Genomic DNA, 13,378 nt, shown 5'->3' on the forward strand with positions numbered 1-13,378 from the left:
TAATAAATTAGGATACTATGAAAAATTAGTGAATAAAAAATTGTATAAAGTATTTTCAAATATTTTCATTAAACTGAATATACTGGAATAAACAAATATAAAGTCATCTGTGTGGTTCAGACCACAAAGTGGATGACAAACACTTCAACTTGTCAAGACCCCACAAGTAAAGCTAATTTTTTTAAATTATTTACAATTTTAAAACAAGTGCCTCATATGAGTCTGAATCTGTACTTCCTGAAGTAGTCATCTAAACACTACAATGCTAGGGGTGAGGGAAAAGAAATAAAAATTGAAAATACTGATTCCACAAGTGGAATTTTTTTAAAGGTAAACTAATTCATGAAAGTGGATTTTCATTTTAAAATAAAATCAATTTAGTTAACTATAAAAAAGTAAAAGCTACTTAGAGAAACACTGGAAGAATTAGCAAGGATGGGTGACATTCGACTGGGATTTATAATTCCCATCTTTATATTTTACTTTTAACTAGATAGGCCTACACAATGTGGAAATTCAAAGAGGCTGTAAAAGCTTGTATTCTGCATCACTTAGGTCAGTTGTTCATATTACCAACTAAAAATAAGTTATCATCTCCCATCTCAAACATTTTCATCATTTATCTTAAAATAATTTTCAACAGCTCTGCACATTAAAGGAAGGTCTGTAGACCGAGTGGATAAGGAGCTATGCTGTCAACCCAAATGTGGAGATCCCAATTCACCAGCTGCTCCACAGGAGAGAGATGGGCAACCTATTTTACTTACGGTTTAATAGCAAAACAGAAAAACTCATATACTGATGGACATTCATTTTAAAAATTCCAGGCAAAATTTCACTCACCTTCTGAAAGCAAAAATCTCTTTAGAGATGACTTATAAATAGGAAATAATTTAGCTCAGTGATTAAATAGTTCAAATAAACATTTATAGCATTAGCTTTGGGGTTAAAGGACTGATCACTAACTTACAGATATTTTAAGTTTTCCAAGTCTTCAAATGACCCACCAGGTATCCTTTTGATCTGATTATTGTTGAGAAGCCTATAAAAAAAGTTTCAGTAAGAATTAGAAAAAAAATCCTAAACTGTACTTATGAAACAGTCCTTTAGCCTTGACATATGTAAAATTATTAATCTACAGGTTTTTATATCAGCACACTTTGCATGCTAAACTAACATAAATAATAAATATTTAGGTATTTTACTTTTATGATTGAAAATTTTCAGAAGTAATAACATCACCTCACTTTTTTCACTTTTTAATATAATAAACCTCTCTCTTCTATGGAAAAGAGTGTAATATCTACTTTAGATTTTTCTAATTTAGCAAGTCAATTTTGAGGCAAATGTACAATTATAGAATGGTATGATCAGATGTGTTATTAAAACAATGTCCTCAAGCCATTCATTTTCACAGATAAGGAAACTGGTATGCAGTAAAGCTAAATGATCTGCCTGCAGAGGTCAAGGCTAACTGGCACTACAATTCTCATTTCCTGTTTACTTGCACTTTACCATAAACTAATCTCTTAAAGTCATAGAAGAGGCAACAGGTTTAAGTTTTCCATCACGCTATGTGTACTCCAAAACAATCTGAAGTCTGTCATAAAACCACTCAGACATTAGTCATGCTTGTTTTTACAGCTCTCCCTTTAAGGTCTCCATAATGGGTCACAATGGACCGCATTAAAAGTTCTCCAACAGATGCGCTGAGTTCAGGGAAAATACTACATTTCTCAGCTTTGCAATCAAAGATGTGAAAGAGCAGACCCAATCAAAACTGTTCCCACAAACAAACAAAAAATTGGAAGGAAAAAGGGAAACTCTGGTTGCTTTTATGGACTATACTCAATATATAATAGTCAGGTAGACAGATGCCTGAAAAATCAGACCGATGAACACTAGAACAAATTTTTAATAAGAACCGGATTCCATAGTGCTGGTACTTTTCTCTGCATGTATTTTTCTCTATTTTGGTCTTTATTTTTCCCCATCATGCCTAATCAAGAAGCACAAACAAATCTGAGCATATAAACTATTGAAGGCAGACCTCCAAATATACGGCATAATGCTTTCTGTCTTTCTTGTCTCTATTTTTATGTTGTATTTTTCATATATTGATTTCCAATCAAATATTTCAACTTACAATGTATTCAAGTTTCTCAGCCGACTGAATGCCCCAGGCTGAATCTCTCTAATTCTGTTAAAGCGAAGGTCCCTGTGGGGAGGAAGAAAAAAATCAAGAAATACACTTATTTTACAAGAGAAATTGCAATCATTATGACTTTCACACTATTATTATATATTATTGTTTCATAATGGAGATAAGTCATTAAAAAACATGTTAACTGATGCATTTCACTCCTGGATGAATGACTTTAGCAATATGTTGTTGCTGTTATGTTGTTATGTGCTGTCAAGTTGTTTGCGACTCATAGCGACCCTATGCACAACAGCCCTAAACCCTGCTCTATCCTGCGCCAACCACACTGCCTCTGACACACCCATCCTGATTACCCCAGTCACTGAATCAATCCACCTCATAGAGGGTCTTCCCCTCCTGCGCCGTCCCTCCACCCTCCCAAGCATGATGTCCCTCTCCAAGGACCCGTCCCTCAGGGCAACATGTCCAAAGTATGTCAGACGAAGCCCCAGAATCCTTGCTTCCAAGGAGTAGCTTGGTTTAATCCTCTCCAAGATGAATTTGTTTGTCTTCCTGGCAGTCCATGGTACATTCAGTACTCTTCTCCAGCACCACAGCTCAAAGGCATCAATTCTCCTTCTATCCTCCCTAGTCATTGTCCAACTCTCTGATGCATAACAAGCGATTGCAAAGACCATGGCCTGCATCAGGTGCACCTTAGTCTCCAGGGAGACACCATTGCTCCTGAGTACTTTAGAGAGGTCCCTAACAGCAGACTTTCCCATCGCGATACACTTTTTTATTTCCTCACTGCTGGTGCCAAGAGTGTTGACTGTGGAGCCGAGCAAACTGAAGCTGTGAACACTCTCAATCTCTTCGTCATCCATCCTGATGCTTCCAATTGGTCCAGTGGCGAGAATCTTTGTCTTCTTGACATTGAGCCTCAGTCCATACTGAAGGCTGCAGTCCTTGACCCTCTGCAGCAAGTGCATGAGGTCCTCCTCAGTTTCAGCAATCAGGGTTGTGTCATCTGCATAACGCAGATCGTTAATAGATCTTCCACCAATCCTGATGCCACAATTCTCCTCATAGAGCCCAGCCTCCCGGATAATCTGCTCTGCATACATGTTGAAAAGGTATGGAGACAGGATGCATCCCTGGCGTACACCCTTCCCAATTTTGAACCATGCAGTGTTACCCTGCTCTGTTCTGACTACTGCCTCTTGGTCCAAGTATAGGTTTCGCATTAGCACAATTAAATGTTCTGGGATTCCCATTCTTCTCAGAGTCAGCCACAGTTTGTTATGATCCACACAGTCAAATGCCTTTGCATAATCAATGAAACACATATATTTGAATAATTAAATGAATGACAGCCTGAAAATACCATTTTATGAAAATTTGTTTATGTAATTTTGTTTTGTTTTAGGATTTTTTTTTTCAATATCAGCAGTACACTGACAGCAAACTTCAAGAACTTTAAGCCAGATTCAGAAGAGGGCCTGACATAACAGAAAGATCTTGGATAAAAGTAGATGATATCAGGAAGATGTTCACTTATTTTTTATTGACTATGGGAAGACATTTCGTTTGGTGGACAATGTTGAGAAGAACAGAAATTCTAGAATACTTCTTTTCTTGTGGAACTTATCTATGGACCAAGAAATTTTGTTAAAACAAGAGAATGTTGTATAGCTTGAAATCAGAAACGACTCTGATCAGTATTATATCCTTTCATCATATCTATTTAATATGTATGTGAAACAAATAATCTGAGAAGCTGGAATATATTATGGAAAAACTATCAGGACTTGAAGGAACCTCAATAACAAACTGTGATATGCAAATGACACAACCTTGCTTGCTGAAGAAAAGGTAACTTAAAGCACATATCAATAAAGAAAAAAAATTACAGCCGTTAGTATGGATTAGACTTAAAGATAAACAAAAATATTTAAAACCAAGCCCATGACCAACATCAGGGCAATTGGAGAAAAGAGTGAAGTTGTCAATACTTTCATTTTATTTGGATTGATAAGCTACATTGATGGAGGGGAAAAGTCAAGAAATCACAGTCATCATGCATTGGGGAAATATATTGAAAATGATCTCTTTGAAATGTTAAAAAAAAAGATGTCATGTTGAAGACTAAGGTGCACCTGACCCGAGGCATGCTATTTTCATCACTTTGCATGCACACAAAAGTTGGACAATGAATAAGAAAAACTGGCAAAGAATATTGGATATACTACAGACTGTCCAGATACAAGCAGGAGAGAACAAAATAGATGAGACCTTCTAAGAATCAAATCCCTATGCGTATCAAAAACCTTCTCCAACAGGGTTAAAAGGAAACCCACACACTGGGGCGTGTGTGTGTGTGTGTGTGTGTGTGTGTGTGTAATAAATTTGGTAATGACATGTCTAATAAGGGACTCAGATTTAAAATTTGTAGAATACTTCAGTACCTCTACAACAAAAAAGGTAAACAACGCAATCACAAAATAGGCACAGCTTATGAACAGACACTTCACCAAAGAAAACATTCGGGGTGCGAACAAACACACGAAAAAATGTTCAAAATCCCTAGCTATCAGAGAGATGAAAATAAAAACAACTATGATATTATCACCTCACCTCAGCAAATTTCAACAGGGCAGCAAACAACAAATGCTGGTGTTAGTTGTGGAGATAATGGAACTCTTACTGCTGGTGGTAGTATAAAATGGTGAAACCACTATGAACGTTTTTTTGGTGCTTTCTCAAAAAGTTGGACATAGAAATACCATTTGATCCAGCAACTCTCCTACTGGAAATATATCCTAAAGAAACCAGAACTGCCATCCAAACAGATATATACATACGCTTATTTTTTTCTGCATTATTTACAACAGAAAGAAATGGAAGCCACTCAAGTGCCCATCAACAAAGGAATGGACAGAAACACTATGGTATACTCCTACAATGGAATATTAATATGCAGCACTGAAAAACAATGAACTCGTAAAGCATTACACAATGTGGGTGACCCTGGAGGACATTATACTGAGTGAAATATTTCAGTCACAAAAGGACAAACACTGCATAGCACCACTGTTATAAAGCAGGTTTGACACTGGGAGTTGGGGGGGTTGGGAGGAAAATAGAATAAGAGTTGATAGAGAATAAGCATTGTATTGAAATAGATGAAGGAAAAAACTGTTTAAAAGGAATAACATGATTAGGTATTATACGTATGACGGTACCCCAGAACTAGTGGTATAACATTACAAAGAGGACTAAGTGGGGGAGGTAATTGTACAACAATGAATGAATGAAAATCTAACTTTTCTGTAAACTTTATAAAATTACAATTAAATTTAAAAAATTATTTAAAATAAAAAGAAGAGAGCCAGAATTTTTATTAGCAGCAAAGTCTCACATACCTTGGTCATGTTATCAGGAAGAACCACTTAGGAGAGAAAAATGTCAGGCTTAGATAGAGAGCGAGTGACAAAGAAGATCACCAGTACAATATTGATACAGTAGCTGCAACAGTGGGATCAACACAGCAATGGGTGTGAGGATGGCAAGCAGGGCTGGGTACTATTTCATTCCGTTGATCACAGTGTCACTATGAGAATTGACAGAATAGCACTTAACAACAACAACTCTATATACCCTACTTTCTACCAGCCCACATTATAAAATTCAATGCCAGAAAGTCTTAAGACAATATTGATTAGGCTTACATAATTGAAAATTAGTCATCACGGTCAAGCCACCTATGCAACTGTGTGTTGCTGTTGTTGACTGCTGTCATGTTGAGCATGACTCAAAGCAACCCTATGAAAAAGCCTGAAGCCTTTGTACAACCATCACTATCAAAGTTCATAGAGTTTCCAGAGGCATGTTGTTTAGGAAGTGGATGCAATTGTGTAAACACTTTTTTTTAAATACCATTACTTTTATGAGCTGAAATTCAGTTGTATATCAGCTATCTAAATTGTCTCAATGAGAAAGTTTAATATGATGCCTCAAAGCTGAGGAGCTAAGTACGTATATAAATCAGAAAAATACAGCTACTTAATATATGATTTTTAATCTAATGTTGCCAACTGGCATTTTAAACACAGCTACCCTTATAAACAAACACCTTGGAGACAGGGCAAGTTTAGTTCTAGACGACCCCAATTAAGCAAACAACACAATAAAGCAAGTCACTCAAATTTTCACTGTAACATAAAAGTTATGTTTACACTAGATGATGGTCCATTAAATGCAAAAGCAACCTGAAAATGCTTGAAATATGGCTGCTGTTGTTGTTAGGTGCTATCAAGTTGACTGACGCCTAGCAACCCTATGAACAACAGCTCTGAATCTTGTTCTTTCATGAATCATTCTCACCGTCTGTTATGCTCAAGCCCATTGTGGTAGTCAGCGTGTCTAATCTGTCTCTTTGAGGGTCTGTCTTTCAAGGACCCTCTCTACCGTTCCCAACGTGTTATATCTCTCCAAAAACTGTTTTTTTCTGAATATTATGCCCAAAGTGATTGAGATGAAGCCTCATCATCCTTGCCTCTAAGGAGTCCTCTAGTTGAACTTCTCTGTAACTGGATTTGTTTGTTCTTTGGCAGTCCATGGTATATTAAATACTCTGCCAACATCAGGATTTAAAGGCACCCAATTTTTCTTTGGTTTTCCTTATTCATTGTCCAACTTTCAGATGTATAGGAAACAACTGAAAATATCATGGCTTAGATCAGGTATACTTTAGTCTTTAAACTGACATCCTTACTCTTAAGAAGTGTGGAAAGTTCCTTAACAGCCAATTCCCTCAGTGTAAATATGTTTTGATTTACTGACTGCTGCTATCAAGGGTGTTGATTGTGAGCCCAAGTAAAATCAAATCACTGACAATTTCAATCATTTATCCATCTATCATGTAGGTGGTAAGTGATATATTGCTAGAATTACTAAAATACAACTCAGGGACACAAAGTAAGTACATGAGTTGGAAAAAATGGTACTGATAGCTTTCTGAGACCGGTTGCCACAATCTTCAACTTTTCAAAGGACACCAAAAGAATAATCAAACAAAGTGCAATAAAAGGAGTTATAACTTTACCTGGCAAGGCAGTTATTTTTATTTCTAGCTTGAGGAATGGTATGCATAGTTCCAGAGAGAATTCAGAGTAAGGCAAAGTTGACATACGACTAAACTGCTAAAGTGACCCAACAAAATTAAAAATGCATAAATACTTCTAGATTTATCTCTCCTACAAAGACTGTGAGACAGCTCTTACGCATGTGGAAAACAAGGCTGGTTACTGGATATACAAGTCAAGGTCAAACTGTCATCAAAGCATTGATATTCCAGAAGTAAAGAAGTACAGAAACATCTCATTTCTTACTCTCTTTAAATGCTCGACTATAATTGGACTTTAAACTATAAAAGTTAGGAAGTATAAACACTACCACGAAAACAAAACAGGAAGAAACACTTCTTTTATCAAATCATCGTTGCTTGTTAAATGCTCTTAAGTAGATTCTGACCCATAAGGACCCTATGCACAGCAAAACCAAACTTACCAAATCATGAACTATTCTCACAATCTCTGCTATGCTTAAACCTATCTGTGCAGTCCCTGCATCAATTCACCTTGCTAAGGATCTTTATATTCTTTACTGATCCTCTATATTTCCAAGCATAATTTAAAATTCCTCCACGTTCTGCCCATTCTACTCCAGCTGAAACAGATCCTGAGGTTGTCCTTGATCGAAATCAAGCTTAAGTATTTCCACTATGAAACTCATTGAACTCACTGAATCTCTCTTCCTTCCTTCCTTCCTTCCTTCCTTCCTTCCTTCCTTCCTTCCTTCCTTCCTTCCTTCCTTTTCTTCCTTCCTTCCTTCCTTCTCCCTCTCTCCCTTCCTCCCTCCCTCCTTACAACATGTCCAAAGTATGTCAGCTGAAGCTACAGAATCCTTACCTCCAAGGAGCAGCCCAGTTTAACCCTCTCCAGTGTGAATCTGTTTGTTTTCTTGGTAGTCCATGGTACATTCAATACTCTTTTCCAGCACCACAGCCTAAAGGCATCAATTCTCCTTCTATCCTCCCTAGTCACTGTCCAACTCTTTGATGCATAACAAGTGATTGCGAAGACCATGGCCTGTATCAGATGCACCTTAGTCTCCAGAGAGACAGCATTGCTCTTCAGTACTTTGGAGAAGTCCCTAACAGCAGACTTTCCCATGGCAATACGTCTTTTAATTTCCTGGCTGCTGGTGCCAAAAGTGTTGACTGTGGAACCAATCAGACTAAAGTTGTTAATCTCAATCTCTTCACCATCCATCCTGATACTGCCAGTTAGTCCAGTTCTGAGAATCTTTGTCTTCTTGATATTGAGCCTCAATCCATTTGGAGGCTGCAGTTCTTGACACTCTGCAGCAAGCACTTCACGTCCTCCTCAGTTTCAGCAAGCAGGGTTGTATCATCTGCAGAACACAGATTGCTGATAGATCTTCCATCAATCCTGACACCACACTTCTCATAGAGCCCAGCCTCTCGGATAATCTGTTCTGCATACAGGTTGAAAAGGTATGGAGATAGGACACATGTGTACACCCTTTCCAATTTTGAACCATGCAGTGTTTCCTTGCTCTGTTATGATGACTGCCTCTTAGTCCAATTATAGGTTTTGCATTAGCACGATCAAGTGTTCTGGGATTCCCATTCTTCTCAGAGTCAAACGCCTTTGCATAATCTATGAAACATAGACAGACATTCTTCTGGTATTCCCCGCTTTCAGCTAAGATTCATCTAACATCAGCTACAATATCCCAAATACCATGACTCCTTCTAAACCCAGCCTGGACTTCTGTCAGTTCTCTGCTGATGTGCTGTTCCAGTCATTTTTGGATAATCTTCAGTAGAATCTTGCTTGCATGTGAAATCAATGATACTGTTCTATAGTTTTCACACTCTGTTGGGTCACCCTTCTTTGGAATTGGGAACAAATAAAGATCTCTTCCAGTCAGTTGGCAAAATGATCTCTTGGCACAACCTGGTGAGCACATACAGGGCAGCATCTGTTAGCTGAAATATGTCAATTGGTATACCATCTATTCCTGGGGCCTTATTTTTTGCTATTTCCTTCAAAGCAGCTTGAACTTCTTCCTTCATCACCATATGCTCTTGGTCATATGTTGTTTCATTAAATTCTTCTGTGTCTGCCAATTCCTTTCAATACAGTGACTCAGCATATTCTTTCCATCTTCTTTTAATACTTCCTGGATCCTACCCTTCCCAATTTAGAACCATTCAGTGGCTCCTTGCTTTTTCTGTGATAGTCTATGGTATATTCAGTACTCTTCTCCAGCACCACAATTCAAATGCATAGATGATTCATCTATCATCCTTAACCACTGCCCACTGCATACTTTCAGATGTATAGGAAGAACTTAAAATGCTATGGCTTGAATCAGGTGCACCTCAGTCTTTCCAATGGCATCCTTTCTCTTTAGAACTTTGGAGAGGTTCTAAACAATAGATTTTTCCCAACTCATCTTGTTTTTACTATGGGTGATGACTGTAGATCCAAATAAAATAAAATCACTGACAAGTTAAATCTTCTATCATAAATGTACCTATGTTTGTTGTTTTGTTTTGTTGGGGTTTTTCGTGGTTTTGGTTTTGTTTTGTTTTTTTTTTTCACTTAGCAATATGTACTTAACATTTCACAATAAGTTTATTTCCTTTTATTGCTGAATAAAATTCCATTATACGATGTATCATGGTTTACCTACATATTCACTTAAGGAAAAAGCATCCTGGATTCTTCAAAATTTCTCTCATTATGAAGAAAGATGCTATAAATATAAGTGTATGCTTGTATACAAACATAATTAAATTTTTTAACTAATTTGGATGAAGAGGTAGGAGCACAATCTCCATTTTAACAAGTTTTCTAGGTGATTCTGAAGCAATATTAAAACTTGAAAATGACTGCTTCTCAGTAATTCTGTGAATGAAACAATGTATGTGTCTATAATTGACGGATACTTCAACATACATTTTTGAGGATGAATACATATATGAATGAAGTCTACGCAAACAAAATATGAATAGCAAACATTCACTGGTTCAATTTGTGACTGCCATCAAACTCAATGAAGATATATGAAGATACTATGTATAAATATTTTCTCCACCACTGAGCTGAATATATTGTAATAAATTCCAGAAATACACTACTCCTGAAAGAATGGGGTTTGTTTTTAAAAAGTCCACTGTCATCCAGTAGATTCCAATTCAGACTGACCCTTCAGAACAGGGTCGATTAATTCGTGAGGACAGGAAAGACAGGCAAAGCTTCCAGAGTTGTGATCTGTAGTATGGAAGGAAGAAAGGGCTTGGCATTCCTCAAACTGAAAGAACTAAAGAAAAACTCAAGCCTCAAGTTGCAAAATCTTAAGTGATGCTAGAAGTATTAAGAGAGCAAGGAATACACAAAAAGAATTAGATAACAATGAACTGTTTCCAAAAGTAGCATATGATAAAGAACCAATAGTACTGAAGGAAGACATCTCAGTTGCACTGAATGAACTGCCAAAAAATAAAATCTGAGGCATTAGTGGAATACCAATTGAACTGTTTCAGAGAACAGACAGATACAATTCCGGATGTGCTCATCGCGATCTCCCCACAGATACGGAAAATGGCTAACTGACAAACTGACTGCAAGAGATTCAAATCTTTCCCATTCCTAAGAAGAATGATCAACGGACTGTGGAAATTATCAAAAAGCATCATTAATACAATATAAAGTAAAAACTTATTTTAAATTGTCATGGAACAGACAGAAATTCAAACTGGATTCAGAAGAGGACATGTCACAAGGAATATCATTACTAATGTCTGATGAATCTTGGCTAAAAGAACAGAATAAACAGAAAGGTGTTTATTTATGCTTTATTGATAACACAAAGGAATCTGACTGTGAGGATCATAGTGATACTATGTGATACCTATGCATCAAATACAGGTACAGACCAAGAAGCAGTTACCGAACAGAATAAGGGAACGCAGCATACATAGTTTCAAGTCACAAAAGGTGTGCAAAAGAGTTGTATCCTTTCTTCATGTCTATTCAAACTAGAGGCTAAGAAAATCATTCAAGAAGCTGGACTATATGAAGAAGAAAGTAATGGCATCAGGAATGGAAGAAGACTCATTAACAACTTAGAATACGCAGATAATATTACCTTGCTTGCAGAAAGTGAGGAAAACTTGAAGCAATTACAATAGAAGATCAAAGATTACAGCCTTCTATATTCATTCCTACTACTTATTAAGTAAACAAAAATCCTCACCACTGCACCAATAAATGGAGAAAAGACTGAAAATGCCAGTCATTTCATTCTACTTGCATTCATAATCAACACCTTTGGGAGCAGCAATCAAGAAATAAAAGACTGGTTGCACTGGGAAATCTGCTATGAGAACCTACTGAAGTTCTAAAGAGCAAGGATATCAGCTTAAAGACTGAAGTGCAGCTGATTCAAGTATTTATGTTTTCAATTACTTCCTACATATCTAAAATTTAGACAGCTAGTAAGGAAGACTGAAGAAGAATCAACGTCTTTGAACTGTGGTCTTGGAGAAGAGTACTGAATATACACTGCCAAAATAATAATAAAGAAAACAGTAGTGAAGGAAGTTCAACCAGAGGAATCTAGAAGCAATGATGGTGAAACTTCATCTGGGCATATTTTCAGGAAGAATAGTAGACTTTAGAGATTATCCTGCTGGGAAGGCAGAGGTTCAGCGAAAGAGAGGGAGACCGTCCACGAGATGGACTGACTCAGTGACGACCACAATGGGCTTGAGAGTGGCTGCAATTGTGAAGGTGGAGCAAGATAAAGCGTGGTTAGGATCTGTTGTTCAGGGTTACTTTAGTTAGCAGCTGACTTGACAGCATCTAGCAACATCTTTAGCACTATGGACAATGAATAAGGATGAACGATGAGCTGATGTCTTTGAAGTCCACAAACAGCCGAACGAACAAGTAAGTTCTTGGAAGAAGTACAACCAGGGGGCTCCTTGGAGGCAAGGATAGTGACACTGTATCTCACATACTTTGAACATATTAAAAGGAGGGTCCAATGCCAAGAAAAAAGACATTATACTGCACAAGGTGGAGGGTCAGAAAAAGAATGTAAGACTCTCAACAAGATAGACTGACACAGTGATCCTAACAACAGGCTTGAGCCTGTTGAGGTTGGAAAGAGGATAAGGCCAAGTTCTGATTTGTTGTTTACAGGATCTCTAGGGGTCACAGTCACCTAAATGACACAAAACAGCTGCAATCTTTATGTAAACATACTGCCACATCTTTCTCCCGTAAACAGACGACTGGTGTATGTGAACATTCAATGAGATATACAGACACAATGGCTGTTAGCAGGGGGCTCAGATATAGCAAATGTTGTGAGAATGGGCGACAGAGCAACGTCTCATTCTGTTGTACCTGGGTTGACAGGTGCCTGACAATTACAGCAGCGCACTCTTAACCACTGAGCCACACGGGGGCTTTTTAGGGACTTAGATCAGAGAGGCTCACTTACATTCTTACATTAGACACTCCTGCAAGGTTTAGTTTTTATTTTCTTTAATAAAAGGAACTATCCCTGAATAAGTCCCTGAATCAGAGAAGAGTTATTTATAAGCTGTAAGAATAACTGTCCCGTAAAATAAGTCTCTCAATCAGAGATGAGCTATAAGCACACTTCAGTCTATGGCATTAACTACAATAACTCATTTTCAGTCTAAAAGATCAACTCTAAAGTAGAAACAGGAACCAGAAAAGTCAACAATCTTTGGCTATTTAAAAATTCCAGGAAGTGAATTTGTATTATGGTCTTTACAGTAGCACAATGACATCAGTTTAAATGAATGTCAACTCATCGAGGTGTCTCTTCACCGCACGTTTCCAGCAAAAACCCTGCACGTTCCTATTGTGTGATCCTAAAGTTCTAGTTGGTCTATGGAATAAAGAAACGGAAAGGGGGGGGGGGCGGGGAAGGGAATCAGAATTAGGTCAAAAGGAATTCCTTTATTTGGCAAACAAAATTCAGAAACCAAGAAAGATTAATAATTTGCCTTAAGTCACAAGACTAGAAATAAAGCTGGAATCATCCCAGGGCTCTAAACTCAACACCAAATTGATCCAATTCAAGGTCTTTAAGACAATT

At 37.4% G+C, this 13,378-nt stretch overlaps 1 protein-coding gene across 1 annotated transcript in view; it reads right to left on the reverse strand.

Annotated features, from left to right (window-relative positions):
* PXDN (peroxidasin homolog (Drosophila)) overlaps positions 1-13,378 on the reverse strand; it is a 220,353-nt gene that overhangs the window by 112,694 nt on the left and 94,281 nt on the right. Inside the window, exons 2-3 of the mRNA XM_006882919.1 lie at positions 2,147-2,218; positions 971-1,042 (exon numbers count right to left, since the gene is read on the reverse strand). Coding sequence (XP_006882981.1) covers positions 971-1,042; positions 2,147-2,218 — 144 coding nt within the window. The remainder of the gene's footprint in view (positions 1-970; positions 1,043-2,146; positions 2,219-13,378) is intronic.

The sequence above is a fragment of the Elephantulus edwardii genome, unplaced genomic scaffold, assembly GCF_000299155.1.
Source record: "Elephantulus edwardii isolate Elephantulus edwardi_28Jun2011 unplaced genomic scaffold, EleEdw1.0 scaffold00025, whole genome shotgun sequence".
NCBI classification, from domain to species: domain Eukaryota; kingdom Metazoa; phylum Chordata; class Mammalia; order Macroscelidea; family Macroscelididae; genus Elephantulus; species Elephantulus edwardii.